General features: G+C 35.8%; 1 protein-coding gene across 2 annotated transcripts in view; it reads right to left on the bottom strand.

Annotated features, from left to right (window-relative positions):
* The window catches only part of RELN (reelin), a 485,778-nt gene that overhangs the window by 176,203 nt on the left and 291,566 nt on the right, over positions 1 to 18,009 (bottom strand). For both annotated transcript variants that reach the window (XM_058523829.1, XM_058523821.1), the window contains exons 11-12: positions 13,610 to 13,755; positions 579 to 730 (exon numbers count right to left, since the gene is read on the bottom strand). In XM_058523829.1, coding sequence (XP_058379812.1) covers positions 579 to 730; positions 13,610 to 13,755 — 298 coding nt within the window. The remainder of the gene's footprint in view (positions 1 to 578; positions 731 to 13,609; positions 13,756 to 18,009) is intronic.

The following is an 18,009-nucleotide window of genomic DNA, read 5'->3' as shown; positions in this document are numbered from 1 at the left end:
AGTTATGCAATGATAAGATATCCATGAAAACAAATGACTCACTTTGATGATTGTTTTTTTTTTTTTTGAGGAAGACTGTCACTGAGCTAACATCTATGCCCATCTTCCTCTATTTTGTATGTGGGCCGCCGCCATACCTGGGATCTGAACCTGTGAACCCCAGGCTGCCAGAGCGGAATGCACAAACTTAACCACCTCGCCACCTGATGATTGCTTCTTTTGGGAAGCTAGATGCTTCCCAAAAGCATTGCTTTTGCTTCCCAGAAGAATTGCTTTGTTCCTAGCTTCTGTCCCACTGACTCTTCAGCTATGACCATTGAGGGAGAGGTGGGAGGAAGTCTTAAGGCATTTTGTCTTTAGGCCTAGTCATGGCGTGCCAGGACTAGCTCTCCTACAGGATGGTTCCAGCAGGGCTGGTCTGAAGCAGGTGTGAGTACCACAGGCTTTTGCTCAACCAGTGGAACTCATATTTCATAAATTTTCTTTTTGTATTGTGGACAACAATCTTACTTCCTCACGAATAAGTGCTGGCCTAGAATCTGCCCTAGGTAAACAAAATTCGTTCAAAATGTACCTACCCATAACGAAGTAAAATCTCAGGTTCCCATAACCAGTAGTGTCCATGTATGGAGTGCACAATTTCCTCTCTCCATCTTTGAGGAAGACCATTGATAAACCTGATTCTATTGTCCCACATTCTGTACCAATGACAGCTCCCAAGATGTCCCACCTTAAGAAAAAAAGAGATTAAGAGTTAGAACATTAAGTCAAAGCTTTAGAGCATAACATTTTACTTTTAATGATGAATATTTACTTAGTAATGAATAATTCTGAAATAAAGATGTGCTACTACAGATTTTAGGTAATGAATAAACTTTTAAACACATTCCATTCACAATAACGGTTTTTCTGTAGAAGGATAAATTTAATCAGTACTATGTATAGTGTGTCTACCACATGATAATCTTTATTCTCAAAATACTTACAGTTGAGGTGGGGAATCAAATTTGAACTAAGGAAATAGAGAACCATAAAAAACAGTATCATAATATCATAAATGCTTGTATAGTATTTTGCACATTAAAAAGATAGTTATAGAATGAAAAGTCATAAGAGCTGGCAAGAGTCTAGCAAGTTTTCAAAAAGGAGATGGGATTTAAACTGGGTCTTGTCAAATACGTATTTGGATATGTAGAAAAGAATAAAAATATTTAATATTTTAAAACTCTTATAACTTCTTAGTATTTATTTCTGGTCACATCTAGTTTGGCTGTTGCTAGTCACACAACTAACTTGCTTACAGATGGAGAAAACTGGGACACAAAGGTAAGTGGCTAGCCTAAGGCTAACCACCTGTTTGGCTCTGAAATTGAGATCTTTTGATTCTCAGTTCACTGTTATTTTAGTAGTTTCGAAAGAGGGTACTGTGTCAGGATGATTATGTTGAACTTTACAGTTTATAATAGATTTGGGACCAAAATGTTTAGGAAATGCCTATAATTTTGTATTTTACAGATTATATCAATTATTCAGGGAGCCCAATAAATAACTTTTTGAAGCAACTCATACTAGTATTGGACCACTGTAAATTAACCAGGAACCTCTCTTGACTCGTACAAGAAAATTTCACACTGGTTCATTGGTCTTTTACTTGCTCCATTTATCTCAATTAAACCACTCAGCCTACTGATCCACAAAGCAAGTTAAGGTTATAAATGATGCATATGATGGCTCCTTTTAGGCATCTATCTACTTTGGAGTATTTTTAAAGCGAAAAATTAAATTGAAAAAGATGGAAATGTCATGGACTAAAAGAACCTTCTAGTCAAGTGAGAAATGAGATTAGTAGTCTTTTTCTTTTAATTACTAGTTGTAAATGAATAACTCTTCTAGATTAATCTAAATGAATTATTTAGAATCATGAGATATGATTTAGACTGTCTATTTCTTTTCAATCTTTATTTTAAAGTCCAACATACTCAATTTTACTCTACATTGGTCTTTATTTTTCCCATTCTAACTGTTGGAAGATAAAAAAAGTGAAGTTATTTTCTTTAGAAACCCAAATATTTATAATCAAGTGAAATGGAAGGTTAAGTCTGCTTTGAAGAGAAAGAAGGAGAGAGAAATCTGAAAAATCATTTTGTAAAAGTCTCATTGCTTTGAACGGATTATCTTACATTTATTAAGAATTCAGTAGGAGCCTGTTGTAGCACAAGCTCGTTCTTTCATGAATTTGTATAAACACTGGCTTGAGCTTCGTTGGAGGCAAAGTATGCTTGAGGGGATCCCAGAGCTCCATCAACTACGAGGGACCTCAGAGAAGGCCTTTCACTGCCCCGACTTCAGAGTTCCGATCTCTAAGGTCGCAAAGTTGTGGTCATTTCCAGTTACAAAAAATGATATGCTTCGTGACTCTCTCCTAATACAATAATTACATGAAGTAAAATTATAACACAACCAAATCTTTGAGGCCAGCAGCAGTATTTGAGGAGCTCTATAGTTTTAGCAATATCTAGAATGGCATGGCTATTTCTCTAAAAAGGAGTGTTACTTCTCTATGGTTTAAATTATGTTTTCCCCAAGGTAATGTGGTTCTCTGTGAACTGCATTTGAAGGAATGTCTGCCTAGGGGGAGAGCTCTCTACAACATCGCAATCTACATTTATTTGTTGATGACTAATTCTAAAAAAAGCTCCTATATTATTTATTATAAATAGAGTGGGGTGAAGTTGGAACACAGGAAAAAAAAAGTTTAATAATCGATAAAATGCCCTAAGGCAAGTTTGTTCCTTAGAGGTAGCAAGGTCAGAATAATATTTAATTTATATTTTTAAAATATGACTTTCTACTTTTTGTGTCAAGAAAGAGAAATATTTTTGTAAGCAAAAATAATTTAAAGAAGTTTCTTAGCTGGAAAGCTGATGGTTCTCCGTATCAGCTGTTTTAGAATGCTTTGAGAATAAAATTAATTATGTTTTAATCAGCTCAAACTTTAATACTTTTAAGAATGATATGAGAGAATAGAACTTAAATGTTCTTACCAAAAAGAAAAAAAAGATAAATATGTGAGGTGATGAATGTGTTAATTAACTAGATGGAGGGAATTCTTTCACAATGTATGTGTGTATCAAACCACCATGAGGTACACTTTAAATATCTTATAATTTTATATATCAATTATACCTCAACAAAGCTGAAATTTTTAAAAAATTCCGTAATAAGCTTAAAAAAGAATGATATATATTCTTCGAAGGGCAATTTGGCAGTAACCATCAAAATGAAAATTACATACATACATTTATATGTATGTATACCCCAGACTAGAAGAGACATTCATAATATGTTGTTAAGCTTTTAAAAAAATAAAGTTGTAGTATAGTATGTAAAATGTGATTATAATGTGTTTTTTTTGGTATGGTCATAGAAAAATTTCTGAATGAACATATGCCAGCATATATGCCAACATTTTAACAATGAGCAATGAGATTAGCATGGGGAAACTTTTGATTTTTGCTTTACATATTTGCTTTGCAATAAGCAAATAATTTTCAGATACAAAGAATAAAGAAAGGCATTCAATTTATATGTATTAAAATTTTGAATAAAAATCTAAATGATCTTATTATAGTTTGAAAAAAACACTAAGAATAAGAACATAGGTAATAGAGGTCTTATATTTTAATCAGATTTTTCCCCTATTAATATTGGCATAAAAGGATCTAAAGGTAATGGAACATTTCACATTATCTATGAAAATTTGTTTTATTATACTTTCCAGAATATATTACACCAGGTTGGCAACTTCAGGTTTGAACTAAGATATAGAATAAAGCCTGGCTATAAAATCCCACATTTGCCAAATTCATAAGGTTTTTTATCTACTATGAATCCTGTGAGGTTGAATAAGTTCATTACATCCATAAGGTCTCTATTTGGGATGAATTCTCTGATATTTAATAAGGGATGCGCCATAGGTAAAGATCCTTCCATATTCATTTATATTCATGAGGTTTATCTCCAATGTGAGTCCTGTGATGTCTAGCAAGATGTAATACTCTGACTGAAGGCTTCTTCACCTCCACTGCATTTGTAGGATTTCCCTCCAGCACGACAGCTTAGGTGAAGGTGAAGGATGAGCTCTATTTGAAGGCTTTCCTGCATGCACTGCAGTGCAAAAGTTTTTTTCTTCAATTGATTCCCCTGTATTTCACTCAAATTCAATTTTGTTTTAGGGTTTTATTACATGCACTATGTTTATTTATATTCTTGTTGGAATACACATTAAAAAAGAATATTGGCTTCAGAATGGTAGAAAGCACTCAGCTTTCTCACAATAAGACAGAAATATGACCTAGACTGGAGGATGTTAGAGAAAATAATGTATTGCCTGGGACATTATAATGAGTCTCAATAAATGTTAGTTTCCTTTTCTCCCCCCTTTAAAACGTAGTGCTATTTTTGTTTTAAAATAAGTCAAAGTGGCAATTCAAATGAATTTCTAAATTATAATGAGTTTTTATTCTTTTCATAGTAGGATTAGTAGAACAACAATCATGGACAAAGTTTCAGCACAGTATGCAAAGCGTTATTGCTCAATCTTTTAACAAGGGGATACTCAGCTGAAAGAAACACTGCACTTTATCTATCTTCAGGTTTTTTTGTACTGTTTGAGACTTTGGCCACAATCTCTCTGGGCCCCTAAATTTTATTATTTATGTTATCTAAATGGTCAAGTGGGTTTTGCTTGAATAAAAATGAACATGCTTGTAAAAAAAAAAAAAGACCCATTTAATGCAATGTTAACTAGTTAGACTGTCAATCTAACTTCAATTCACTTGCCCTAAATTATAAGCTTAAATAAAATCCCTCTTTAGTTTTATAAGCATTTTGTGAAAAGTTTTCTAAGTCAGAGGTGACAATTTTTCTGGGTAGGACAGAGGAAGAAATTTATAGAAAATAACAAGAGATGCTCAAACTGTTCTGAAGTGTTCTAAATCATTGTAAAGCCTATTTTTAACAAAATCATCAACTTACATTGAAGGGGCTATAATAGAGATTGTTCTGGTTGGTCTATATGCAGTTTTGATTTCCAGTGGTTGTATGTAAGATTCTTTGGTACCATCTCCCTGGAACAAGGAAGCTAATATAAAATTGCTTTATTTGAGTTTATATTGCCTTTCTCTTGGTTTTATTCCACTAGATAGCATTAAATTTTAAGAAAGACCTTTTGAGTCAGTTGTAGGTGTGTCCTACTTTGCAAGCAATGCCATTAAAATATGTAACTAATACTTTGCATTTTGTTCTCTTTATAGTAAATCATCTATCAGAGACTAGGTTATGGCTGAGCTGAGGAAACCATTGTCTGTGCTCAAATTTTTTTTCTATAATCTTGGATTATATTATTATATGATATATTATTAAATATATTTCTTGCAAGAGGTTCTTCACAGCCAATTTATAAAGCAGTTATCTTAATAGGGTGTGGATGGTAGTAGAACAGGACTGTTAGGACTAGTAGTTGGAGGGAACTGGAAATAGTCAGGTTAGCAGTTCAGAGACTACTCTCTCTGACCATTGGAAAAAGTCAGCGAGGCCAAAGATGGGAAAGGAAATTTGATCCCAGGATAAGTCCTGTTTGCCCTCTGGCATCTTTTCTATGTCTTGCCGGAGAGTTGGAATTCTGGGTATTATGTCATATACAGGAAGTATTTGCCACCAGTTGCTTTTTCTTTTTGTTTTTTAATTAGAGGAAGACTCTTCACGGAAGTGATGACTGTGGCCTGGGAGAGGACACCTGCGTTAAGTCATAGTAGAGAAGTACAACTGGAAATATTTTTTAAAGTTAAAAAAACAAATTCTATTTTATTTTTTTCTATTATGATAGCAATATTCTCATCATTGAAAAATTGGAAAATACAAAGAGTGTTAGAAAAAAAATCACCCATAATCATACTACCCTAGAGACAAGCATAATTAATATTTTAGTATATTTATTTATAATATTTTTCTATGTATATTTCCAAATAGTTGTGATAACATTATACAGATGGTTTTGTATTCTGCCTTTTTTTCACTTACATTAGTAATGTCACACATTTTCCAGGTTATTATTAACTCTTTATAAACAAGCGACATAATATTTTATTATGCATATGCCAAACTATATTTAGTCATTATCCTATTTTTAAATTTCAAAATATAATAATAAATAATTATACTATTTAGCATACTTTGTGGGCCTGAGGAATTAAATTCTCAATTCCCTAATGCTCCTGGATGTGTTCTAGAGTACAGATAACCCCAAGCCATACCTCTTGAGGTGTCAGAGCTCTGCTCTTCCTTCACATAAATGCCTAGATATTCAAGACTGCTTCGTGGCCAGTGTGGATCAGGTGAACTACCCAGGAAGGACTATGGAAAATAAGACATCTTGAAGAAGTGGGCATCTGAACATCTCAGTGCCAGCAACCTCCTCTGATATCTTCCACAGAAGAATCCTATCACCTGTTAATGTTGTGCCAAACTGCCAGGAATTAAATCATGTTGGAAGGATTCAGATTTCATTCTCTTTTTTTCCTGTAAAGTATAACTTCAGTACAGGAGCTCCTCTCTTGGATGGGGAGCCAGCTGCTGTATTCTGGATGCTTACATAGACAGCTGGTTTGGAGCGGGGGAAGGAGCAATTAACCAACTCAAGAACGGCAATGCCAAAAGCAAAGATGGCGTGTAAATGTGCTGCAAATTAAAGAAGGGTTTAGAATTTCTACGAAGGAGTGCCAGAACAATTTTAATGTACCTGATCATATAGAGCTTATTTTTTTAATATTTGAAAATTTAACATTTATATTTTTTAAATAAAAAAACAATTTACTTAAATAGAAAGCAAGGTAGAACCCAGGTCAAAAGCAGACCAGAACAAGTAAGATGAAATATGTCTTTTAACAACAGCTTGCAACATGTTTACTCTGATCCATTTTAGCATACATCCAATTATCATTTTAACTAATATTGTCTTTTTTCTTAATGATATTTCATTGGTTTATTTAGAGAATCCAATTTAGGTTTCACGGGCATGTTTAACTTTGCGTTTCTTTTATATCTCATTAATTAATATGAGTTTAATTTTCATCTGAGCACCACTTTGATTATATCCTATTACTGATAGTAATTATAGTTGGCATAACTAATTTTTAAGTTTTTTGATTGCTTTTGATGTGCCAAGCACTGTGCAAAATGCTCTACATATACCATTGCCCAAAATATCCCTTTTTAGCCCTTTTAATGCTTAAACCTGAATTCTTAAAATCTGAGTTGAATAACTGATTTTAATATGCCTCCTTGCTTCTTTTGTTGCATTCCCCTGGCATATTAGTTTCTCGTCTTTGATTTTCAACTTCTTGTGTTATTTTAGTTTGGGTCTCTCATAAATATCAAGTATATAGCTGATTTTAAAAAACTTACTGTGAGAATTTGAGTTAATAAATGAATATAACTCACTCAAATTTATTGTGTTACTGATATGTTTAGACTGGTTCTTGCCTAATTGTTTTCTGTTTTCTATTTACCCTGCTTTTTACTGTTTACTTTTTTTCACTTTCCTGACATTTGCTGGAGTAAGTCCTCTTTGTTCTATGCTAACCTAACGGCTTAGGAGTTACACAGCTTATATCTGGCTTATCTGATTTTTTCAACAAACATATTCACACTGAAAGTTTTCCATTAAGAGTTAACCAAGTTAACTGAGTTAACCAAGATCCATAACCTCACCTCAAGCAAGTTAAGAACTTTGGCAGTATTTTACTTCTTTCCTCTCCTTCTCTTCTTGTCAATCTCCCTCTGTACCTCTCCTGTTAAGGCCATCTGGGCTTTAATTCCAATTTTTTATTAAAAATTTTCAATAATCAACACTTAGGCTGAACTACAAGCTTCACTTTTTCACTTGCTCACTACTCTTTCCTGAATCTTTCTTCTTCCTCTTGGATCAATTTCCAGGAATAAATCTTTTAGTAATTCTTTCAGGGAGGGTGCAGGGGTAGTAAACTTTCTGAACCCTGTGTGTCTGAAAAGCTTTTTATTTTTTCCTAACACTTGAACGATATTTGACTGGAGAAGAATTTTATGTTCCAACTAATTTTCTCTCCAAACTTTAAGATAACTGCTTCACTTTTTTAAAACTTATGCTACTAAGGAAAGTACAATGAATCTCACCCAGAAGCTTTTAGGATTTCCTCTTTTATCGGTGTTCCGAAGTTTCTCCCTGATGGTTTAGGACTGGGTATTTTTCCATTCATCTTGCTAAATATTTTCATTCATAGGAACTATGTCTTTTCTTTCTTCTTCTTTTTTAAATCTTAGGAACTTTTTTCCAATTATTTCTTTGAACATTTCATTCCATATATTCCCCCTGACCTCTCCTTCTGGAATTTCTATTATTTTTAATGTTAGAAGTGCCAATTTCCCTCCAATATTTTTACATCTCTTTTTCTAACATCTAATGACCCTAAGTTTTGCGAAGATCTCAAGACTCAGATTTCTAGCTTATTAATTTGTTATTCAGCTTTGCCTATACTGATATTCGGGGGGGAAAATCCATTAAGTTTTTTTCAACAATCATATATTTTCATTTCTCACATCTCATTATTTTTTCCTCACAAAATCTGTTTCAATTTCACAAATGCAGTGTGCTCACTTATCCCTCTGAGGACATTATACTTGTTATAAAATCTCTATTTGTTTCTTCTGCTACTAATTCCATTTTCTCAGCTCTTAGTTCTTCAGTTTGATGCTTATTTTTTATGGAGTTGGATTTCCTCAGATTTGATGATTCTAGATCATTTGCTTAAATTTGTTTCTACTATTCTCTCTTAGTTTTGGTGCAAAAATGCCCACAGAAGGGGGCAGATGTGCCCTTGGTGGAGACTATCACGGGAGCTCTTCATTCCTTTCAAGGTTTCCAGCCACCTGGCACTGCCCTGCTTTTCCATTCCAGGTGTCCACATCTACTGCTTCTTCCCGGGGGGCAGAAGCCTCTGCTTGGAAGTGGGTATGGTGAGGGCGCACCTACTTGGCAGTCCCTACAGCAGTACCTCAGAGCCCCATCCTGATGCCTGTGTCCAGCATCTGTGACCTGGAGCAGTGCTGAGCCACTTTTTGTTGTGTCTTAGTCTACACGTGTTTTGGGCTATAGTTTCCTCCTTCCATCAGATCCCTTCCTCCTCTCTCTATCTCTCTTTTTTGCGCAACCCTTCCTGATTCCTGACCCAACTAGGGCACGTTTCCTTGTTTCATAGTGTCATTATAGATTCATTTGCTCATTTTCTGTAATTTCCAAGGATTTTGGGCAGGTGGGGAAGACTGGAGCACATTATCTTGATTCAATTATTCTAATATTCATTACATTTGTGGAGTTTCTCTTTAACACGAATACTCAGTGACGGGAATAAAACAGACTTTTTAAAAAGGTATTTGAATAGTAAAAAATATAATGTTTGCATTTGGGATGAAAGACACGTATACAAATTCCATATAATAGCAATGTGTTTTTCCGCAAAGCCCCCTCCCACCTAAAGACAGCCTCAGCTGGGTGAGATATGGTAGTTGCTAATTAAATGATGTGTTTGTAAGGTTAAGCCAAAGTTCAGAAAGACTGACATAAATTATCAGTGTATCTATTAAAGTTTCTCTTGCTGAAGTAACAGATGTGTCTTCTTTAGGAAAAAGAAAAAAATAACTTTAAAATCTCACTTTAAAAAAATAAATCTGTCAACCTTGGATTTGGGACAGCTTTGTGATATGAAAGACAAACAGCTCTTGCATCCTCATGATCTGAGATCAAACACTTTGATTCAAATAGTAGGAAAATGGATATTTGGGAAAGTAAACTCCAAAAAAAGTCAAAATGACTTAGTGGCTTTCTTTTCTTTTTTGCTATTCATATGAAATCTTTTAAAGACACTGTTAGAGAGGACTGCATATTCTCGTTTCTCTCTTGTAATTCTTATAGGAGGAAAACATGGTTAAAAGAGATGAAAATATTATATCCATATTAATACTTGAATTTTTTTTTAAAAAGTGACCTCAAAGATACAGAATTCAATCAATTCAGGTCACTCTTGAATAAAGGTATACCATCTTTGTTTCTATCTATTTTAGTAGGTGAGCTTATAATGATAGATTGTCTGTGTGGGTGGTGATGGTTGAGGAGAAGAATGAGAGAAATATTAAGTAAACCTGGCTGAGAAAACAAAACACATCAAGAATTTCACTACCAAATTTCTAATCTGTTTGTCTTTGTCAGCTCTTACCGTACGTAAAAATTTTGTGACAGGATTTTTCTCCCTGAAGCTACGATTAAAAATTATTCTAACAGCATTCTTCCCTAGACCAATAAAGCAACATTTGGGACTAGTGGGTGTGGGGAGGGAACACACACATACACACACATACACATTGCCATGGACTAAACCAGCGTTTTTATCATCACCCCAAACACAGAAAATACTAGGTCCTGTCATTATCTTTTTATACCCTTATAACATAATGCCAACTTTATAACTGAGCCACCAGATTCGAGAGCATTAGTGAGGTAATTCTAGGGGGTGTGGCCTGATATCCTAGGGGGAGAGCTGCTAATAAACCTAAAGTGTGGTTGCTAGAATAATTAAAGTGCCTCTAGAATTTAGAAGAATTAATTGTATACCAATTAGAGTGGCACAGGTGCTTTTGTCAAGCACATTACTCTATGTTATTGGAACAGAAACCAGATGACAATGCCATGGCCTGAAAGTATGAGCCTCTTAACTGTGACCAAACTCTGAGATACTCTCAGTCCTGAGAAATGGTCAAAGAGCATCACTGAAACCACCTGAGTCAATGAGTGAATGGAATTTGCTCTGATGCTCCTGTGTCCATATTGACTTCAGCTCTTTTTTTCAGGCATAAATACTTATAGTTCTTTTTTGTTTTGAAGAATGAATGCTTTGGGTTAGCTACAAATTCTCTTATATCATTAGCATTCTGTGAAAACAGAATGTCTGACCTGTTAATTGGAATAAACTTTTTTGCCAGCTATGTCTCTGGACTAGTACACTAATTTTCTAAAATATGTTTGGTTTCTTCTAACATTGTATCAATTCCTTTCTAAGCTTAATTCATAAAGGAGTTTTCTGTGTGTTTGTACTAAATCTCCACTGTTACTAGCAGAGAGCTAGCTGGATCATTGGTCTATCCAGAAAAGCATTTCTTTTGTTCTTTTATAAACAGGATTTGATGATAAAACAAGCTAAAAAAAAAGGGGGGGGAGGGGAAGAGGGCATTCTGGGAGAGGGAATAGACATGAAGACATTAAGGCCACAGGTAAAAACAAATTTTCTCTCTCCCCAAAAGAATAAAAAGTAAGTGACATTGAAGGCTTGAGATTTACTGGAGAGAGAGAGAGAAAGAGAGAGAGAGAGAGAGAGAGAGATTAGGATTTACGTGGAATGGTACTACTGGAGATTAAACTTGTGTTTCTCTTTCTGCTTTAGTGGGATGGGGCTGGGTATCACTGGGGAATCATCTGAGTCCCCAGGGGATGTGGGTCTCATTGAAGAGGATGACTTGTCACTGCTACATGGATGGTAGTGGCTTGAAGAGATGAAGGAGTGGGGTCAACACGTCGCTTCAAAATTTGGGACACCCCTCAGAGGCAGTCAAGCTCCATAATCAGGAATGGGATTTGAACTGGGGTCTTTTGTATCAGGAGTCAGAAAGAACAAACTAATATGCTGGTGATGGATCCTTTATCTCTAGAAGAGAGGTAAAGAAGTCTTGCATGCATTGTCAAAGTTCTGGACCCCATCAAAGCCCTTTGGTCTGTGAGGAGAGTGGAATGAGCCCTGTGTAGTGTAAGGGTTACAAAGGAAAGCAGCCCAATGCCTGGGGAGATCCTGGAGATGAAAAAGAGGAGCAGTGGTTGCTGGTCCCTCAAAGAGACACCACAGTGACACTGGACATGAAACTTGAAGAGTGACAGGAACCTTAGAGGAGCAGGACTTTGTGGACTGAAGGGCCTGAGCATTGGTGCTAGGCCCAGAGAAATCAATGGTAGGCCCTGAGGGAGCGGGGTCACTCAAAGTATCAACCTTCTTCAGAGGTCTACCTGGTCTGTGCCACACACTGGCCCTGAAGGACTTCCCTGGGCCAGGGAAAAGCAGGGCTGGGTCAGCCGCAGTAGAAATCTAGCTTTCAGCAGTGAAAGACCCCAATGTGGCAGCAAGGGGTAACAGTAGTAGCGGCGGCTCAGGCTGCTGGTCACATTTCCCTCTTATTGGGTCTGAATGCAGTTCCTGGGCAAAGCTCAAGAAGCAGGGAGCCTAAGAGAGCAATATTGGCCTTCCTGCCACTCAGGCACTTACAAGTTCCATCCAGTTTTGATTTAATTTGTTGATATCAGAGAGACATGACTATATCTCAAATGTTGTGTTCTGGAAAAATTTCTCAGTTAACAGTTAAATCACTGCTATTTCATATTCATTATGAAATTAAATTTAATGTTATTTCATTGGCCCTCATGGTAGTATTAGAATACATACACTAAACAATAGGACCTGGTATTCTGATTACACGTATTTATTGCAAAAAAAAAAAAAAAGCCAAGTGAGAACCAGGAAACTTCTAGAATTTCCTTCAAACTCACACTACCTTATGAATTTTGATTCTCTGAACTTATTAATGTTTTTCAACTTGAGCTTCTGAAAATGCTGCTCAATTAACAGGAGATATCTTAGGGATATAGGACCCAGAAGAAGGCACACAGCTCAGAATGGCTAAAAAATACTACCACCAAGTTATTCTCACTGCTTCAGTCTCTTCTACTTCAGCCTCAGCCCTATATTTCTCCTTTAAAAATCTCTCAAAAAACGGTCAGCCTGGTGGCGCAGCGGTTAAGTTTGCGCGTTCTGCTTCAGCAGCCTGGGGTTCGCCGGTTTGGATCCTGGGTGTGGACCTGCTCACCACTCATCAAGCCATGCTGAGGTGGCGTCCCATACAGAAGAGCTACAACTCTACAACTATGATATACAACCATATACTGGGGCTTTGGGCAGAAAAAAAGTAAAAAAAGAGGAAGATTGGCAACAGATGTTAGCTCAGGGCCAAACTTCCTTAAAAAAAAAAAAAAAAAACTCTCAAAGATAAATTTTACCCCGTAAACAATTTTTATAGATCAAACCCACGTTCCACTGAAAATCAGGTAGCAGCACCTATAAATTTCAGCCCCAGGAAGACAACGGAAAGTCTCAGTGTAATAGTAATAGAAAGATTTTGTATTCTATACACATTGAGAAATAAACTTGCCCAATAAAAGCTGAATAAACAAAGATAATATATAAGTGATTCAACTGAAGTTAAAAGGTATCTGCAACCACAAATTTTTAATATGCATAAAAATAGTTGATTACTTAATAAAGAATGTTTAGAATAAGTGTAACCCTTTTGGCTTGTCTATGATAAGCCAAATATCAGTATTGATTTAGGTATGCTTTTGCTATTTAACAATATGCACTTAAAATATATCCAGTGGAATAAATGTAAGTGCTATACACAGCATGGGAGACACATTACTTACCCTGTAGGCTGGCTCTCAAATTCTTCTGACCATTGCTCTTGAATATCCTCTGTAGAAAGATCTACATCCCGGGTGGTGGCAAAATTGAACTCACTGCCTTCATTTCCATGGAAATAAATGGAGTTCCCATCTGACTGACAGCTATGCTGCAGATAAAAAGAGAGCATGGGGTGGCTGCTGAATTGGTTTCGTAGCTGTATATGTCTTACTCATGTATAATTAGAGATTTTAGAAAAGTCATTATATTATTCCCTCTACGATGGACTCTCAAATCAAAAGAGCTTGTTACCTCTTTTTTTGTCTTGTCTAATTCAATTACAATTTCTTTCTAACTTATTAAGTTATCACAAAAAAGGAGTCAAGAGGCCATTTGAGCTTTGCCACCTCAGCTTTCAGTAAGAAACAAGAATATTTTAATTGGAGTAATTTCCCATCTTTACCACGGTCCTCGTTGTGGGAATTAAGTGTGATAATGACTTGTCATATGTTTTCAATACTGTGGTTATGGGCTAAATCGCACTGACCTTTTCAATATTCCATATATTTCTGGCTTGCCATACAAGCCTTTCACAATTTGTCTGTAAATGGGATATGAGTAGAATAGCCAGCTAGTCAAAACATGGAATACAGAAAAGGTCAAAGTAATCCCTGATATGATTGTATATTCTCAGCTAGCTTTTGAGTAAAAGTTTCTGAGCAGACCTAAGAAGTCCCTGATGTCCCCAGTGAGGAGCTGGGAAATCACAAACTTTGTTATTCTCCAAAAGAACACTACTTTAATAACTAGTAAGAAGTCACATACAGAGAAATGATAATAAATGAAAGAGCAAACATTCTTTTAAGTTTTATACATTCTTAAAATTAAATAGAAATGAAGAAAAATAACTGGATGGAAAATATCACTTAGGTCCAGTGACTGTAAGTTCTGTAGGGCACAGATCATGTCCATTGTGTTCCCTGCTATATTCCAGGTCTTAGCACAGTGCTTGGCATATAGTAGGAATTCAAAAATATTTGTTGAATAATTCAATACATGGATGAATGAATGATATGGGTGTGCCTTTTCCAGGTCATCAATTAATGTCGTATGGAGAACTTACGATGTAAAAGGCATTAAGGAGGGTACTGGGGGGAAGGGGTTTATAATGAAGTATAATAATACATAATCTTTGCTCTCAAAAATTCCCAGACATATCCAAGATAGGTCTCAATGCTAGGCAGCATATGGTAAGTGCTAATTAGTGAGAGAAGGTAGGAATCACTGTGTCCAGGGCTGGTCCAGATAAGTAGGCTTCATGGATGAGCAGGTCTTCAACTGGCTTTAAAGGATGGTTAAAAATCCTAGTTGGATGACAAATATCAATGAATGACAAAGGTGATAAGTAGGCATGATTCTGAGAATTAGACTGGAGGCTGACAGAGAAGGATCTTAAGTGGTGGTCTAAGAGATCTCTACAATATTCTGTTGGCAGTGGTGTCTTAAAACAGGGCAGTGATGTGTGCAAAGAAATGTTTTATGACAGTTAAATTGGTTACAGCTGGTATAAGCAATTGAGGGAAGAATCAGAGTACTATGTTGAAAGGGTAAATAAAGCTTACAGAAGCTTCTAGAAGTTCAAGAGAGTCAGATCAGATGATCTTGTGGGGTCATTTCAAGCACTAAGACTAAGGGATGTCCACTGGGCTGCCATCATCTTAGATAATACTGTAGTGTGTAGCATGCATCCCCTGCCAGAGAACCTTCTTCACACCACAGTGAACAAAGATTATTCATAGATGCTAAACTGAGCTCATGATATGTGATCCTTAACCCACACATATTGATCAAAACTAGGATTCAGTTTATTTAACAGTAAACAGAAACTGCCAAGCAATGACAAACCCAAGGATCCTCTACTATTATCTCGTAAAGATAACGAATGCTAACTAGAATAACAAAGGTTATTTTCCTAATAATAAATCCACTGAGCTCTACATAATGGTTTTCACAATTATCTTCCCATTCTGGAATCCTGAAAAACTGTAGTCTATGTTTATTTGGCATTAATACAAGGGCTCTGACATCCATGCAAATGATACATTTAATCAATGTCAAGGGAAATTGCATACATGAATATCTATACATGTGAAAACAGAATAACTGATACTACAATTTAAAAGGATATATTTGTGTAATAAAAAGAATGGCTTGCTTAACATGAAACCTTGGTCATTTCTGGCTAATCATCAATTTAATTATTTTAGTTTTGGTTCCATTTACCTCAGAATTGTTTGTTAACATTTTAAGACCACGGTAACTGTTTTGCTACTCTTCCAAGATTTATATTATTAAGATATCTGATGCATATTTTAATTTAGTTGAAATGGAAAATTTATTGTCAAAAAACAAATCATTACAAAACTGGATAGCATATTGTTAAACTTGTTTCACAAAATTAAAATGAGTTGGTATTTTAGAAAAATAGAAGTATATTTTAAAGGATCTTTTTGTTAGTTATTTTGCTGTTACCAAATACATTTAGTAGTTGAATAGTATATTTGAAATTGTGCACCTATTGATAATTAGCCACAAAGGTCTATTTTTGTCACTATAACCGTAATAGTGTCATATATGAAACACAAGTAAATCTACCATATCAAGTATAAAGAAAGTAATCTGAAAAAATTTAATACTCACTTTAATTGGATGTTAATCAATTTTCATACTGGTAGGATCTAAAAACTAGTAGGATCTGTCTTTGACAAGTTCCCATGAAGGATAGAATGGTATAGTTTTATTATTTCCAAAGAGAAAGAGCTGTTCTTTACCTATCTGTAGTAAGAGAACAATACTCAATACCAAATCTAAATTCAAACAAACAGGGCAGTGGTTATACCAGTCAGTGTTAGTCTTTGCACTGAAAACATCCTAATCCTCTCTGTCAAGTTCAAGGGAAGATTCACAGTTAGCTCTATTCTCCCTTCCCAATAGGCCCAACCTGCTTGGTGTGGAGGGGGAGAAGTATTGCTCTTTGAATATTCTCTTCTTCATAGTCTGAGTCTAGTGCCACATTACCAAAGACAGGTTGTGACACACCCAAAGTAAACAGCCACAGCTCAGGAGGAGGCAGCTCAACCTTTCCTATTTCTTAGCAAGACGGGGCTGTCATTTTCTGGGTAGCGGGGCCTGGAGATGCACAGAACCCACACACAGTTACAGATGGCTTGCTCTGCTCCCCACCATGCTAAGGAGATCAAGATATGACTTCTGCCTCAGCCATTCTGAGTAGAACAGAATGTTTTCAAAGTTTGGAGTAAGCGTAATAAGAGCCAGCGAGGTAATATTAGGACTATAAATAGGGGATAGTCTGTGTGAAACTGGTGAATCCCTGAGACATCTGAGCAGGAGTGGGCAGGAATGGGCCTACTGCGAAGTTGATCATGTATAAACCCTGTATTTAAGAATCCTGTGAAGGGTAGGGGACCAGTTTAGGGTTCTCATTCTGAGGATTCCTAAATCAAGTACAAGGCAAGTTAGAGTCTTGTGTTAATTCTATTTTAGGATTGGTCACAGGGGGCTCAATGTCGTAGAATTGGCCTGGTTTCCCAGATGCTCTCCAAACTAAGAATTTATGCCTGAGTGCTTTTGGATTGAGGTGGAGCCCCTGGGCCTCTGCTTGTCTGATTTTGAATCTCTGCCTTTGAATGGGAATCCATGGCCTGCTTGGTGAGAGGTTGCTTGAACTTTCCCCTAGAATCTACCTCAATTAATTCAGCACTTACATGAATCAAGGAGATTAAGGCTGGAAAAGAACAAAATACTGGAAAGCAAAAACAATCAAGATAACAAGGAACGAAAACTCAGTTACTATCCATCCTCAGGGACTTTGGGGGCTGGAATCAGAGAGCATGTTTCAATGCATTTTCTCTGCTTAAGGGCTACGTGGTTTTGCACAAGTCATTTAACCCCTCTGGGCCTCAGTTTCTCAGGCTGTAGAATCTATTCCCTAGGGATGTTGTTAGAAGCACAAATAATACTACATGTGGAAGTGGTTTTTTTTTTTTTTTAACTTCTAAGTACTATAAAATAATTATTTTATTTCTGAATAGGTACTTTTTTTCCAAAGATAAGCTATTATAGTCTATACTCTTAGCAGTAGGTGATAGAGAAATAGAAGAGTATTTAAATTTATTTTTAATTTTGTTTCTCAGAATAGTCATTAACATTCTTCAGATCAACCTAAAACCTTTGGTAAAATATAAAAAAATACATCCCACAATACAATAGGATAAAAATAATGCAAACATTCCTTCATTTTCAGGGCAGATAGAACCATCAATTAGAACTTTAAAAGCCCTCCAAATTTTGGCAGATTACCAAACATTTTCCTAAGACAGGAAAACTTAAGAATGCAAGATGT

Source organism: Diceros bicornis, chromosome 3 (genome assembly GCF_020826845.1).
Source record: "Diceros bicornis minor isolate mBicDic1 chromosome 3, mDicBic1.mat.cur, whole genome shotgun sequence".
Lineage (NCBI taxonomy): Eukaryota > Metazoa > Chordata > Mammalia > Perissodactyla > Rhinocerotidae > Diceros > Diceros bicornis.
This window is presented reverse-complemented; position numbering and strand designations above follow the sequence as displayed.